At 37.8% G+C, this 17,494-nt stretch overlaps 1 protein-coding gene across 1 annotated transcript in view; it reads right to left on the bottom strand.

The window, feature by feature from the left end:
- Window positions 1–2,960: 2,960 nt before the first annotated feature.
- Window positions 2,961–17,494, bottom strand: part of LOC107674904 (BMP/retinoic acid-inducible neural-specific protein 1-like) — a gene marked incomplete at its 3' end in the record, with an annotated part of 166,845 nt that continues 152,311 nt past the window's right edge. Inside the window, exon 6 of the mRNA XM_016469048.1 lies at window positions 2,961–3,197. Within this exon, the coding sequence (XP_016324534.1) occupies window positions 2,961–3,197 (237 nt within the window). The remainder of the gene's footprint in view (window positions 3,198–17,494) is intronic.

The following is a 17,494-nucleotide window of genomic DNA, read 5'->3' as shown; positions in this document are numbered from 1 at the left end:
ATGTATGTGTGTGTATAAAAATACAACAACATTTTACTTTTTTCGTCACTTATTGCCATTAACAGACCAGAAACATTACAAACTGTCTTTATTGTAATGGTCAGAACAATTTCAAAGTTGAAATTCTTGAATAATAAAATAAAATAATCAAACAAAATGTAAAACAAAATAATAAAAAAATAATAAAATGTGTTTGCTGGATCCTACCGCTGCACAATGTTTGATTTGCACTTTTTTTTTTTTGGTCTTTCTCTTAAACTGACACAAAATCTAAATGGGATAAACATATTGTCATGTTTGCAATACAGTGAGGCTCTGATATCAGATAAATAGTTGGTAAGAATATAAGATTCATTCATGAACCTGCACAGCCTTTCTGTGAATCCATCTTTTGGGAGCGGGAATGGAGAAGAGCTTTCGCCCGTGGCGTGCGATTTGAGTTCAGGCAGTGGGGTGAAATTGACTGTTACAATAAACCGCAAGAAGCACCTCTTCTCCCAGAGAAAGCATTGTGGGGTGCTGAATTATTCATGCTTGCTTTATTGCAGATTGGCTCAAAGAGAGAAGTTAGCATGCAAGTCCTGTGCAGAGTTTTCAGCACAAGGTGGCTCACAGAAATCGACAACAGACTCAGAATATAACCAGCTGATTAATTACATTTAAAGCGTACACTTTCTTATGCTCAGCTGGCCAAGGACAGCCTAGATTCAGTAAATTTGCTTGCTTTAATATGCAGCCATTTGTCACCCAATTGCATTAACTGGGGTCAGTAAGACTGGGGTCAGTTTTTTTTTTTTTTTTTTAAGAGGTTAATACTTTTACTCAGCAGGGATGCATTATTATTGATCACAAGTGACAGAAAAGACATTTATAATAGTATAGTGTTATAATGTAAAGGTTTCTATTTCAAATAAATGCTGTTCTTTTGAACTTTCTATTCATCAAAGAATCCTGAAAAATTTAATGTGTCACGGTTTCCACAAAATTATGAAGCAGCACAATTGTTTTCAACATTGATTATAATCAGAAATGTTTCTTGAATGATTTCTGAAGGATCATGTGACACTGATGGGAGTAATGATGCTGTAAATTCAGCTTTGATCACAGGAATAAATTGCAATATATAAAACACTTGACTTAAACTTTATAAGTAACATAAAAATTAAAAAAACAAAAAAAATTAAAATTAATCAACATATTTAAAAACTAAAATGTAACATTTTATTTCAGCTAGTTGCCAAAGTGGCATATCTCATTTGAATTTAGTTTAACTTTTAGTACAATAACTTAAACTGAAATAATAATAATAATAATAATAATAATAATATATTTATTAATATATGATATGTATACACATAGAAAACAGTTATTTAAAATTGTAATAATATTTCACAATAACTTTTAGTAGTTATACATTGTATACATTTTAGCAGTCGAAGTCTATATTATAATAACATGCATATAATAAATTAATCTATTTAAATACCTTGTTATGATGCGCACATGTAAAGCCATTAAAATAATCAATGTTAATGTAGTCAAAAAGGCACACACTTGTACATAACTAACACATTTTATTTATTTTGTTTAGCAATAAAAAACGTTTTTGGTTAACCGAATAATTGGTGCATTATTTGTCAATACGGAGTCCTTACATTTCTGATTTGTTGACTGAATGCAAATAATAAAATGATGTTCTCTCAGCAAAAATGAGTGAAAAGGCAAGTATAATGCCTAGAAAGACAGCTACCGTATAATGAGTGCTGAATATATGCCTAGAGAAGAGCCGAGAGCAGCTCCTCTATTGAATGAGCAAACAGGCATCTTCTGTTTAATTCAAGCAAAATCAATGCAGATGACTTCAAACGTCACTTAGCCCAATTAGCGCAGCCGTGGAAGTGTACAGCAGTGAGAGCGTTGTGGGAATCGATCTGCGAATGGGATTACAACACCTGACTGGATGCTCACCACGTCTACTTATTAGTCATGATGTGTGGCGTGGTGAAACTGTCATATTTGACAATGGATCGTAAAATTGGCTCCAGACCAGACTTGCTGACAGACCTGACAAGCGAACTTGCCGGCTAATGCTGTCATATCATTGTGTTGCCATTTTGCAAGCAGACTCAATTTACCACTAGGGTTTTGACCAAAAAAAAAAAGATGGAGTGATAGCAATGAATTGGGTTCTTTTCTTGTAATAACAAATATTAATGTAAAGTTCGAGATAATATTAAGTGACACATTAAAGACACAACATTATAATTTCGTCAATCATTGCACCTCCAATTACTACAGTGGTGTTTCGTTGCTGAATGATTCTGCGTTTATGAACAAATCGGTTGAGTGAATGATTCAATAAGCCATTCATAAAAACAGCTGCTAAATTCAAAACTGTATAAAAAAAAATTACTATTTTTTGCAATGATCTTACTTTGGCATAAATAACATAAGCAGTGTATTAGTACCTGGTTCGGAAATCAGCAAGTCGCTTGCTTCATTCCTGAATGATACTGTTTTGAATGAATCAGCTGAATGACTGAATTAATGACTTAATCAATAAGACAGTGACTTGTCACCACCTACAGGTGGTTTTAGTTTCATATTTAAAGTAGCATGATAGTTCTGTATACAGTATATTTATGTATTTATTTTTATTATTTATTATTTAACACATTAATATCCTAACATTATGTAATTGTAACTGCAGTGTAAATGCATCCATGGCATCTCTGAGCTGCATCTCTGTGCAGATGCATCTAAATGCTACTTCAGATGCAGGTTCTGTGCCACTTCTGTAATGCAAAGATGGATTTTTTTTTTTCATTGGTAACAAGGTGTCTTATTATTCTAATTGCATTTATTGAATAAATATATGAATGCAACTTTTATCCTGACTTTACAAATCCTGCAAAGTGCTCTTCTTTTTGGTGCTATAGTAATGGCCAGCCTAGTGTTACCTGAGTTCTCAAAGTCGCTGTAAGATGCTTCCCAAGTCTCCGCCATGCCGATGAGTGTGTTCTCCATGATCTGGAGGTCAGTGGTGGGACAGTTGCATTGTGGGAACTCATCGGCACACTGACAAATGCACTGACTGTTCTGGCAGATATATTCTCCCTCTCCGTTGCACATGATGTAGCTGAGTGCCGACTGGACAAACTTCTCCTGCAGGTACTCAGGGAAAATGACCTGCAAACCTGAAAATGGGAAAGAGAATCAATGTTAAAGTCATTGCAGACATCCAAAGACATTATTGATTTCACATCAGCAAGCAACAGGTAGAAAGTGCTGCAGATAGCCGACGACAGAACTTGATTTCACATTAAGCGGTGCGTCGGCCCGCTCTGGATACGAGCACCTGATATGGACTCGCGTATGGACCCTACGTAGAGAGTTTACAGTTCAACTGCAGTAAATGAGCTCAGAATATACAGACGAGAGTGACAGTGAATCATGCTGTTGGAGAGCAGTAAGTTTGTTGTGAAAGTTTTGCCAGAGGTCCACTTGACTTTGACCTGTCCCCTCGGAGTGGGAGGACTTTACATAATGGAATAAAACGGAGGAGTGATTGATGCATTCTGTCGTGCTCGGCTTCGGCTTATTTACCAGGGCTGTCATAATATCCTCCACTGTGTGTGTGTGTGTGTATGAGTGGGGGTCTGAATGTATGCTTGTGTTAAATGCAATAGCAACACTACACCACGTAATAAACTAATGTGAATGATTCCTCAAATCCTGTACCACACCATCACAGAAACTACGGCTTGGCCGGTAAGCGACCAAACAAAACACCTATAGGGCCTTGAATATGAAATCCATTTTATTTATTTCAGCTAATTATGTTGCAATTTTTTATCAGATTATGTTTTTATATATATATATATTTATTTTTTCTGGACTCCATTTCAGTTTTGAATGAACTAATTAGTAAACATTAACAATGTCATAATTTATTGAAATTTTAACAATAATAGTGCCATATGATTTTTTTATTGTTTTTTTGCAGAAATTCTGTATTGTCTGTTTTATTATTATTATTATTAGTAGTAGTAGTAGTAGTATTACTACTACTACTACTACTACTAATAATAATAATATTTTTTATGAATTCTGTGTTTTATGATTTCATGCAGAATCAAATTAATGCATAAAATGTAAAAAAAAAAAATTAATAAGATGTATTATTATTATTATTATTATTATTATTAGTATTAGTATTATTTTGAGAAGTATATTCTGCTGTACAATAGTAATATAGTCAATTTCTTACAGTTAAACCAAACTTTTATTATGACAGGTTGTAGTGAAGACCACACTATAAACCTCTCAGAAAACATTGATAACATCAGCCTGCTAAACTCCTGAAACATCCTAGTAACTAGAGATTTGTGATACTGAGAAAAACTGGCAATATATTTTTTTTATTTTGTTGATAACGATAATCTTTCTTGGCTGATTTCTTGACCTGTCATGTCAACTGACTACTTCAGCTTTTCATATTCTTCTTATTCTGTGCAGTAGTTCATTCACAACATTGACATATATTGACTTTTTTCATTAAGATGTGATATTTGATTTCCAGGGGATTTTACCATTATAATGGACTTTTTTTTTATAACCTTATTAGTTGAATGCATAATGTTATGTAACATTCTTACATGTAATCAGTCAGTTCAGTTAGAATAATAGGACACTATAGGGCTGTTAAAAATCAAATATAATCAGTATCAACAAAATCCATCTTTGCACTGCAGAAGTGACACTCAAGCATTTTGATGTATTTTCACGGACTGTTTAATGCAGCTCGGAATTGGCTTGAATGCATTTACACTGCAGTTACAATTACAATAATAATACAATACTAGAATTACAATAATGTAATTACATAAATAATGCTATGAGATGAGTAATGAAGCACTTCTATGTACACAGACAATACTATTATTATTATTATTATTATTATTATTTCCCAATTCTAAGGCTAACATACTCAATAATGCTTAATTGTTGCACATCATTAAAACAAGTAGATGATACATATTAGACACCACTACTAGTAACTGAAAGTGAAAGTGAAGTGACGTGTGGCCAAGTATGGTGACCTATACTCGGAATTTGTGCTCTGCATTTAACCCATCCAAGTGCACACACACAGTAGTGAACACACACACCATGAACACACACCCGGAGCAGTGGGCAGCCATATTGCTGCGGCGCCCGGGGAGCAGTTGGTGGTTCGGTGCCTTGCTCAAGGGTCTCACCTCAGTCGTGGTTTTGAGGGTGGAATACAGCACTGGTCATTCACTCCCCCCACTGACAATTCCTGCTGGACCTGAGACTCGAACCCGCAACATTCAGGTTACAAGTCCGACTCTCTAACCCAGTGGTTCTCAAACCTGTCCTGGAGTACCCCCAGCCCTGCACATTTTCTATGTCTCCCTCATCTATCACACCTGATTCAACTAATCAGCTCATTAGTGGAGACTGCAAGACCTGAAGTGGGTGTGTCAGATATAGGGAGACATACAAAACTTGCAGTGCTGGGGGTACTTCATGGAGAGGTTTGAGAACCCCTGCTCTAACCATTAGGCCACGACTGCACCGTAACTGCATACCAACATGATAAAACAACTGCTAACACCTAACATCCTAACATCACATAGCAACAGCCATTAGCATTGGCGGCCACCCATAGACTCTAGCAGTGCACGGGCAAACACCATCTCTGCTTCTACAAATGTAAAAAATTGGTTTGTTGATAGTTTTTTTTTTTTAGTAAATCTCAGTGAGGGAAGTGCACTAGACATTCCTGAAGGACAAAAATTGTATCCATTTGTCATGCTACATATCTACAGCACATCAGGAGACGCAATATATCCAACATCATTCAAAAATAAATCAAAAAGCCCTATGGAAAGAGCTATTGAGTTACATGGGGGCTTTCATGCCAGAAACTGCATCATTCTCTTAAATAAATAATAAATAATAAATCATACATCAAGCATCAACATAAAACATGGTAATGGAAGCTAGCCCTCATATAATACAGCATATCCATTTCTAATTGAAGGAAATGTGGCGTGTTCATGCAGATAATTGCTTCATAGTAACTACACATGTGAAGCATTATAGGACTGTGTTCGAGGTTATATTGTCTTTGCTTAAAAAAAAACCCAATGAAAATATATAATAAACACTAAAACAAACAAATATATAAATAAATAAAAGCATTAATGTGCATAGTTCATCAACTGCAGAAGGAAAATAATTAGATGTTACACAAACAACAGGTCTCACATTGGCTGATCCTGCATATAAGCAAATATTACATTTAAAATACCATTTCTAAATTACATCAATTCATCTGTTGATATTACAGCAGACAGCAACCTTTATAATAGACTTACTGTTGTTTATTAATGTTCATACTTATGGATTTAACCTTATAGCAGCAACCTGGCAGTTTTGTTTGTCATTTACCCGGAAGTAAGCTGGGTTGGATTGGTCGTTTAGATTCCCAGCATCTCTGAGTCACAGCATCGCCAAACAGTCAATGTGACAGACATAAGCTGCCATAAGAGTCTAGGACTGATCATCACAGCGGCTCGACTGTCTCTCTCTCCATCAGACTGACTGTGGAGCCCTGAGACAATATTCATTTAGCTTGATGTATTCCTGCTCCTGCAACTTTAATGTGATTTGTGGGAGAATCCAGATGGTGGGTTCATGGATGGGTGCAGCTCGACGACACTGGCGGTGCCAACAGCCCTGGGTTCACAATAACAGCCACAGCTCAACATACACACAGTCCCCTTCTCCATTACTGAAACACTGCAGTGTCAAAAGAGGGATTCAAGTGCTTTTCTTTCAGCCTTTCTCGCTCTCCCTATTGTCATTTTATCAAACGGCTTGTCTGAAGTTTCATACATGTTTAAATTCGTTGTCTCTTTCATTGAGCCTATTTGAATATTTCTGTATAGAAAATAAAAAATAAAAAAAATCAAGTCAATTTTCATTAAAATCTAAAGAAGAAAATGTGAAATTATATTTTGCTTTAAAAAAGTCACATTTTAATTTTCAAGTCTAACATTCATTTTCAAATAAATGTACCAAGGCTGCATTTATTTGATCAAAAACACAGTAAAAACAGTAATTTAATGAGCTGTTGTTAAATACATTGTCATGTATTCATGTGAAGCAGGAAGAAGAAGGGGGGAAAAACACTATGTAAAATACTGTGTTGGCTTTATATATAAAACCCAGGGATAATTATCTTAATTCTTACAATGATGCCACAATGCAAGCAACTAAAAATGCTTTACATTTCTTTAAGCAAAATAATAAAGCTAAATTATTTGAATATTAAAAATATTTAAACTTCATTTATTATTTTTTTATTTTTTTACAGCTAAGTATGTCCTGGACATGTTTTTTACTAAACTTCACGTTTCATTGGTACACTCTAAAAAATGCTGGGTTGTTTCAACCCAATTTTGGGTATTTTTTAGAGTGTATGTTTCACTTGATTATGAAATTATGTTTCTTCTCTTAATTTTCACTCTTACTAAGGAAAAAATTCTGGCAAAAACATTCTGGTTAACACTGCAGGATGATTGCCAAATTTCACTTCATTCAGCTGATGTGAAAAACTGTCCTCGTAGGAGACAAATACAGTGTGTGATGAGCAATCAGGTGTAAAAATACTAATGAGAGCCTGTGGATGCTGAAAGAGGCAGCTTTCATCAGACCGTCTCACATATTCTCAGACTGTGTCCACAACCAAAGTCATCAAACATCAATGATGGCAGACAGCAATGGAGTTTAATGGGCTAAAACTAAAGATAAAACTACGTTCCCGTGGCTCAGTGGTAGAGCATTGCGTTAGCAGCGCAAAAGGTTGTGGGTTCAATTCCCAGGGAACACCGTCTCACATATTCTCAGACTGTGTCCACAACCAAAGTCATCAAACATCAATGATGGCAGACAGCAATGGAGTTTAATGGGCTAAAACTAAAGATAAAACAAGGCAGAATTTATCTGTTTATTCTTGCATTTCAACCCGTCAAAAACCAGCCGTTCTCCCTGTGGCTAAGCACGTAAATTGCAGGTCTAGTTTATTTAATTGCATACCGTACATCATTCAGCAGTATGGACATTTTGGGTTCATGTTATTAAAGTCTGTCTGCCCTGGATTTCATCATAAACTCAGCATTTATTTAAACTAATCTGTGTTGCATTTGTACATTCTATAGCATTGCATTTCTATTCGCAGGTAATACCTGTGTGTTACTTTAATATAATCCCTTTTCGGTCCGGGTCTGGTCTTGACTTCAATTCTGGCGAGAAGACGGATACCTCCTAAATACCAACCAATAAATGCATTTCCTCTTAAGGTCTGAACTATTGATCAGCTCTTGCATGTGCCCTTTATTCAGGTAAGAAGCATGTTATCTAAATGTTAAACTTTGTCCATGGGACTTGGCCTTGACTGCTCTGCTATTTTTAAGGCTTGTAAATCGGGCCTGATTCCAGAGTTCACAGGCTCTTGGCAACGGCGTGGCTTGCAATGCCACGGTCCGCCTCATAAGCAAGGGTTTCATCAAAGATTAATTGAGCATTGTATGCCCCCAAATAAAAAAAATAATAATAATAATTACCTAATGCACTAATGGAGTCAGAGGCATTACTTGAATAAGGTGTTACATTATGGCTCAGTTCCTGTTAAAACTCACATTAAAAAAATTAAGACCTTACGAACCGCCCTTCACTCGCCTGTGTAATCACACTGAGTGGATGCTACGGCCGGCTCATTTAAAGGGTCATAGCTTTATAACAGTGCACTGCACTTTGTAGAGAAAAACAGCCCGCTCTTTTATTGCCATAAAATAAAACCTGCACATATGACTTTGGCTCCAGAGACAGTAACGTTAGTCTGGAAATCAGTAATGCAGATCAGATTGGTAGCAATGTATCCTTGTCCTTCCTTGAAATCACATGATAAAATAAATGGCTTTTTAACCAGTGCCATCAACCTCAGGTGAACGCTTCGGCACCAACCACTGGAACATTTTTTTATTAATTTTGCACCACTGGTGCAAAATTCATTACTCAGTAACTTGTTGATGCTGCTGAAATGCCAATGAGAGCCAGTCTAGAATCACATAGTAAAGGTCTGATAGGACACATAAATTAGCTTCTCAGCACATTATATTACAACCTATGCTCATTAGAAAACCATCAGAACTCCAAAAAACCTATCTACGCATATACAGTTCACTGCAGTTTCCAGTTGAAATGAACACTATTGGCAGTAAAACACCAACAATTTTATTAATTTTCACAGAAATTATGATTATCGGGCAGATTATTGATGAATAAAAACTTAATTTCACATGGTTCCTTGCATAATACTATGTTATGAGCTCAAAACACTTTTACCATATTTGTAAACAAATATATTTTGATGTTTGCGTCACATAACCAGCTTCATATGTATGGCTTTTCTGATGAAGTAAACTTGCTTGGTAGCGCATCTGGAAATCTGATTGGAAATTCTTATTGGAAATGAAGATGGCGCCGCGTATGGCTGCCACGGTGTGGAGCTTGGAGCTTGGAGGTTCTTTGGCTGTTTTTGTTTGTTTGTTGTGTGTTTAGTCATTCTTTTACTATCAGTTTTACCAGAGACGAACTACTGGACATAAGGCAACACACACCAGACAGATTTGTTTCTGTTTTTTTTTTTTTTAATATTCAGACGCTTTGTTGGATGTTGTAGTCAGAGGGGCAGCGGTCCTATTCAAACACATGCTCAGACGGAAACGAGGCAATCATGCCGGCGAGATGGTTAAGATCGGCGAACGTGGCTTCCAAACAGTGCTTCCTAGCAGGGACATGCACAGACATTTTGAGGGGCAGGGGCTCAAGTGAAAAAAAGGGCACTTCTCATATTTATTTATTTTTTTTCTTAAACAAAACGTTAAATATATTAACACAACTCTTACTTACCAATTTATTTTAATCCCCTCACAATTGTTTCATGTTGTTTAATTTTTTAACATATGTCTACAAAATAATTAGTTCACAATGTTGTTATAATTACACTAACTGTACCATGCAATTTTGGGATTTTGGTCTATTTTGCTTCCATGTCTTCTTTTGCTCTAACGAAAAGGAAATTTCCAAAATACACATTAAGGTGTTTGTTGTAAGCCTACTAACCTCGTCTGTTTGCTTCTGTAGATGTCTTCTATATTAACCAAAACAAGCTATCTGCATATTTAAACATAACATTTCAAGGGAAAAGACTCTTGATGTAAGTCATTAACTAATAACTGGGTAAGTTATGTGGTGATCTGCTTTAGTTATTTTGTTTATTCTATTCATTTGCAATGCCTTGTGTCAAATGTATGCAAATTAGAGCATTTTAAGTACGTAATGCCTAATTTGCATATCAATGTGGCGATTCTGATGACGTTATTAATTTTACTGTATTCAGCTGTCGTTTCTCCGTTAAGTTAGCCTGTATGCCATGTAAATTTATGTAAATGTATGTAAACTCCAGCTAACTTATTACATGGTAGCTCATAAGTCTTGGATGTTAGCAAGACAAATTAACATATTTGCCTTTCGTCTTTTGGATAATTAGCTGTAAATTCGAGGCGCCTAAATACCAACCAATAAATGCATTTCCTCTTAAGGTCTGAACTATTGATCAGCTCTTGCATGTGCCCTTTATTCAGGTAAGAAGCATGTTATCTAAATGTTAAACTTTGTCCATGGGACTTGGCCTTGACTGCTCTGCTATTTTTAAGGCTTGTAAATCGGGCCTGATTCCAGAGTTCACAGGCTCTTGGCAACGGCGTGGCTTGCAATGCCACGGTCCGCCTCATAAGCAAGGGTTTCATCAAAGATTAATTGAGCATTGTATGCCCCCAAATAAAAAAAATAATAATAATAATTACCTAATGCACTAATGGAGTCAGAGGCATTACTTGAATAAGGTGTTAATTTCTCCGTTAAGTTAGCCTGTATGCCATGTAAATTTATGTAAATGTATGTAAACTCCAGCTAACTTATTACATGGTAGCTCATAAGTCTTGGATGTTAGCAAGACAAATTAACATATTTGCCTTTCGTCTTTTGGATAATTAGCTGTAAATTCGAGGCGCAGGTAGCTTAGTCTTTTGTTCATCACCACTCACCTCCACACCAAGACAAACACAACTGGAAACGGAGGGAGGGCTTCACTTCTGCGGCTCTCTGCCTGTCTGCGATGTGCCGATCACTGTGTGCTACACTGCTGTGCTGCGCTGAGATGCGGAGACGCGGAGGGGAGAAAGGCATCGGAACTCAACAGAGTCTCAACATTTCCTGACCTGACCTGATATTTTGATTTTGTATTTGTTTGACAGGGAAAGCTGTGTGCAAACAGAAACACACACACACACACGCACACGCACACATAATACATATATTATTTATTTTTATTTTTTTAACTCCCCAGAAAAAAGGGCACTTTCTCTCGAGGAAGAAAAAGGGCAGGTGCTCAAGCCCCCTTTTATGTCTATGTGTGCACATGCCTGCTTCCTAGCTTTCTGAATCTCCGATCCCTTCCTAACAAAGCGGATGAACTACTTCTCACCCGCACAAACAAGGACTTTTCAAAGTCTGCTGTATTGTGCTTCACTGAAACCTGGCTAAGTGCAGCTATTCCGGATAACGCGCTTCATCTTCATTAAAAGGCGGTGGACTATGTTTCTACATAAATGAAGGTTGGTGTTCAGATGTAACAACTCTGAAGAAGATGTGCACTCCTAATTTAGAGGTGCTCTTCATAATCTGTAAACCGTTCTAGTCGCCGTGGGAGTTTTCCTCATTCTTTCTTGTGAATGTTTACGTCCCTCCGGACAAGTGCGTGAGCGCAGCGCTGCAACCACTGGCTGAACTAATAACTGTAACGGAGCAACAGTACCCTCTCAGTACCCTCTCTTAATCAGTCTTGGAGATTTTAATAAAGCAAATCTCTCCCGTGAACTGCCAAAATACAGACAGCACATTACATGTCCCACCAGAGACAGTAATATATTGGATCACTGGTACACCACAATAATCTATGCATATCACCCACGTGCAGCTTTGGGGTTCTCTGATCACTGTCTAGTTCATCTTATACCGACCCACATGCAGAAATTGCAATCAGCTAAACCTGTATTGAAGACTGTAAAAAGATGGACTAATGAAGCAGAGCGGGATTTACAAGACTGCTTTGACTGCACTGACTGGAGTGTTTTTGAAGCTGCTGCCACCAATCTGGACGAGCTCACAGACTCTGTAACATCATACATCAGTTTCTGTGAGGATATGTGCATCCCTACCCGGACATTCTTATCATTCAATAATGATAAACCATGGTTTACTGGGAAACTCAAACAGCTTTGTCACGCCAAAAAGGATGCTTACAGAAGTGGGGATAAAATATTGTATAACCTGGCCAGAAACAGACTGACAAAAGAGATCAGAGTGGCTAAAAAAAGCTACTCTGAAAGACTGAAAAAACTGTTTTCAGCCAACGACCCGGCGACAGTCTGGACAGGCCTGAGGAGCATCACCAAGTACAAGACACCACCCCCACAGTCTGTGGAGAATCAACAATGGCTGACGATCTGAAAGTGTTTTACTGCCAGTTTGAAAAGCCCAGTCTCACAACCCACACCCGCTCTCATCTGCACTTCACACATTCACCTACCCCTCCTGCAACCCCCCTCCCTCCCTCCCTCACCCTCCATTCAACCTGTGCTTATGGTCTGTGTGGAGGATGTGAACTGGGTCTTCAGGAAACAGAAGACTAAGAAAGCTTCAGGCCCAGATGGTGTTTCACCTGCCTGTCTAAATGTTTGTGCTTGCCAACTGGCCCCCATCTTCACATATATCTTCAACAGATCACTGGAGCTGTGTAAAGTTCCCTTCTGCTTCAAACGCTCCACTATCATTCCGGTCCCCAAAACACCCCAAATCACTGGACTTAACGAGTACAGACCTCTCGCTCTCACGTCTGTGGTCATGAAGTCATTTGAGTTACAGACCTGTCGCTCTCACGTCTGTGGTCATGAAGTCATTTGAAAAACTGGTCCTGGCCTACCTGAAGAACACCACTGGAACCTTGCTGGATCCTCTTCAGTTTGCCTACAGAGCAATCAAGTCTGTGGATGATGCAGTCACATTGGACTGCATTACATCCTGCAATACCTCAACAGACCTGGGACTTACGCAAGGATCTTATTTGTGGACTTCAGTTCGGCCTTCAATACTCTCAGCCAAACTGACCCAACTCTCCGTATCCACCTCCATCTGTCAGTGGATCACCAGCTTCCTGACTGACAGGCAGCAGCTAGTGAGGCTAGGGAAACTCACATCCAGGACCCTCACAATTAGCACTGGTGCCCCTCAGGGTTGCGTTCTCTCCCCATCGCTCTTCTCACTGTACACAAATGACTGCACTTTTAAAAACCCCTCTGTCAAGCTCCTGAAGTTTGCAGATGACATTACAGTCATCGGCCTCATCCAGGACGGTGATGAGTCTGCTTAAAGACAAGAGGTTGAGCAGATGGCTGTCTGGTGCAGTCACAACAGGCGGGAGCTCAACACACTCAAAACAGTGGAGATGATAGTGGACTTCAGGAGAAACCCCCCTGCACTCCCCCCACTGCACCATCATGAACAGCACTGTGGCCGCAGTCATTCAGGTTCCTGGGCAACACCATCTCTCAGGACCTTAAGTGGGACATTCACATCAACTCTACTGCAAAAAAAAAGCCCAGCAGAGGCTGTATTTCCTTTGCCAGCTGAAGAAATTCAACCTGACACAGGAGCTGCTCACACAGTTCTACTCGGCCTTCATTGAGTCTGTCCTGTGTTCATCTATAACTGTTTAGTTTGGTTCAGCTACCAAATCAGACATCAGGAGACTACAACGGACAGTCAAGGCTGCTGAGAGGATTATTGGTGCCCCCCTGCCCAAGATCTTTACATCTACAGAGTGAGGAAAAGGGCTGGTAAAATCACTCTGGGCCCCTCACACCCAGCAGACTTCCTCTTTGAACTGTTGCCCTCTGGCCGGCACTACAGATCACTGAGCACCAAAACAGCCAGACACAAGAACAGTTTTTTACCCCAGGACATATTCAACCTAAACAATACATAACACATATCGGGACTGTACGTCTGTAAATAACTTATCAAACTTAACTTATCAAAACTTTTCTTCTGTAAATAGCACATATGCACATTCACGATTCTGTCTACTGATATTTTATTTTTCTCTATATTTTATTACTATACTGTTATTATTATTTAAATTTATAGTCTATTCTCTTCATTATTAGTGTTTTATTCCCTTAAATTATATGTATGTCTCTATTATGTCTGTACTTTCTGTACTGGAAACTCCTGACACCAAGACAAATTCCTTGTGTGTGTAAACACACTTGGCAATAAAGCTCTTTCTGATTCTGATCTCTGAGTCCTGTGAAACAGGAGTCACAAAAAAAGAGCTCAAAGACTTGTAGAAGCAACATCAAATGGCATGGCTGCATCTGACATTTGTTTTTGTAAAAAAATAATGTACATTATTTTTTTTAACAAAACAGAGTATTAACTTTTAGTGCCACTCTTTTTATTTAATAGTTTACTTCCAAACTGATACAATACAACAACCAATGCAATACATGTTGGCTGATTCACATTCGTTAAAAAACTCCCAATTTGCTGCTTATTAATAGTTAGTAAGGTAGTTCCTGCACTCCCCCCACTGCACCATCATGAACAGCACTGTGGCCGCAGTCATTCAGGTTCCTGGGCAACACCATCTCTCAGGACCTTAAGTGGGACATTCACATCAACTCTACTGCAAAAAAAAAGCCCAGCAGAGGCTGTATTTCCTTTGCCAGCTGAAGAAATTCAACCTGACACAGGAGCTGCTCACACAGTTCTACTCGGCCTTCATTGAGTCTGTCCTGTGTTCATCTGTAACTGTTTAGTTTGGTTCAGCTACCAAATCAGACATCAGGAGACTACAACAGACAGTCAAGGCTGCTGAGAGGATTATTGGTGCCCCCCTGCCCAAGATCTTTACATCTACAGAGTGAGGAAAAGGGCTGGTAAAATCACTCTGGGCCCCTCACACCCAGCAGACTTCCTCTTTGAACTGTTGCCCTCTGGCCGGCACTACAGATCACTGAGCACCAAAACAGCCAGACACAAGAACAGTTTTTTACCCCAGGACATATTCAACCTAAACAATACATAACACATATCGGGACTGTACGTCTGTAAATAACTTATCAAACTTAACTTATCAAAACTTTTCTTCTGTAAATAGCACATATGCACATTCACGATTCTGTCTACTGATATTTTATTTTTCTCTATATTTTATTACTATACTGTTATTATTATTTAAATTTATAGTCTATTCTCTTCATTATTAGTGTTTTATTCCCTTAAATTATATGTATGTCTCTATTATGTCTGTACTTTCTGTACTGGAAACTCCTGACACCAAGACAAATTCCTTGTGTGTGTAAACACACTTGGCAATAAAGCTCTTTCTGATTCTGATCTCTGAGTCCTGTGAAACAGGAGTCACAAAAAAAGAGCTCAAAGACTTGTAGAAGCAACATCAAATGGCATGGCTGCATCTGACATTTGTTTTTGTAAAAAAATAATGTACATTATTTTTTTTAACAAAACAGAGTATTAACTTTTAGTGCCACTCTTTTTATTTAATAGTTTACTTCCAAACTGATGCAATACAACAACCAATGCAATACATGTTGGCTGATTCACATTCGTTAAAAAACTCCCAATTTGCTGCTTATTAATAGTTAGTAAGGTAGTTGTTAAGTTTAGGTATGGGGTAGGAGTAAGGGATCTAAAATATGGTCATGCAGAATAAGGCATTAATATTTGCTTTAAAAGTACTAATTAACAGCCAATATGCTAGTAATATGGATACTAATAAGCAACTAGTTAATAGTGAGAACTGGTCCCTAAACTAAAGTGCTACCCATTTTTCCAATGAGCATATGCTACTGAAACGTCACAATAGGAAAGGAGTTAAAAGGACGCTGACTCCTCCATTCTCTTTAAGCTGCTATCAGCATGTGTGGTAAAATACTACTTATTTAGAATAAACTCCAGCAAAAATCACATCAGAATATTACACGAGGTGTAAAAATGATTAAAAGGCACAAGTGCCAATACAGAGTCATTCTACAGAAGCTGTCAGACAGTCAAAAATAAAAAGGTAACAATTATAAAGACAGAAAATTACATACAATGATTGCCTGGCTAATGAGGAACTGCTGTCTAAAGGGTGAAGCAGAAATTGCACGGTGCACCAAATTGCTGTCTGATGCATGAGAGTGAGATGTGCTGCTGAAACACTCAAATTACTTGCTGATCTCTGGTCAGTCCTAACCACAGGTTACTTACTTATCTGTTTGCAACAGGAGGCAGATTTCAGGATAAAAGCATCAAGTTTTATGTATGTATGTATTTTACAGTAAGCATAATAGCTTTGCTCCAAAATCATGCTGAAATTGGACTGATCTGTGAAGCTTGTGAAAGAGACGCCACTCACAATTGAAGTGCATTAGTGCCTGTCTAGTTTTTCAGCAGCACTGGTTCCAGAAGTATTTTTTTTTTTTTTTTTCCAATGGGGATTTTAAAAAGTCTTAATTAAGGAGTTATAAGCCGTGAATCTAGCCAACCAGCTATGAGGAGAATCACAACTTTACTAACTTTGATTTGACACAATAAAGTATTATTGGATAGGAAGAAATAATGTGAACAGATGTCTCAAAATCATATACCATCGATTTACAAACATTTAGCCCAAAGGAAGTTTTTAACAGTTTATCATGTATTGTTAAAAATTATTTATCCAAATGAGCAAATAAATGAGATTTTTACTTCTGTAACTTATATGTGTGTGTGTGTGTGTGACCCTGTACCACAAAACCAGTCTTAAGTTGCACGGGGATATTTGTAGCCAAAAATACATTGTATGGGTCAAAATGATCAATTTTTCTTTTATGGCAAAAATCATTAGGATATTAAGTAAAGATCATGTACCATGAAGATATTTTGTAAATTTCCTACCGTAAATATATCAAAACTTTGTTTTTGATTCATAATATGCATTGCTAAGGACTTCATTTGGATAACATTAAAGGCGATTTTCTCAATATTTTTATTTTTTTGCATCCTCAGACTCCAGATTTTCAAATAGTTGTATCTCGACCAAATATTGTCCTATCCCAGGGGTAGGCAAGTTCAGTCCTAGAGAGCCGCAGTCCGGCAGAGTTCAGCTCCAACCCTGAAAAAAAAACTCACCTGCCTATATAGCCTTAGTAATCCTGAAGACATTGATTAGCTTGTTCAGGTGTGTTTGATTAGGGTTGGAGCTGAACTCTGCAGGACTGCGGCTCTCTAG

This window comes from Sinocyclocheilus anshuiensis, unplaced genomic scaffold (genome assembly GCF_001515605.1).
Source record: "Sinocyclocheilus anshuiensis isolate Anshui unplaced genomic scaffold, SAMN03320099.WGS_v1.1 scaffold1045, whole genome shotgun sequence".
Classification (NCBI taxonomy): Eukaryota; Metazoa; Chordata; class Actinopteri; order Cypriniformes; family Cyprinidae; genus Sinocyclocheilus; species Sinocyclocheilus anshuiensis.
The sequence above is the reverse complement of the archived record's forward strand: the minus strand, read 5'-3'. Positions and strand labels throughout refer to the sequence as shown.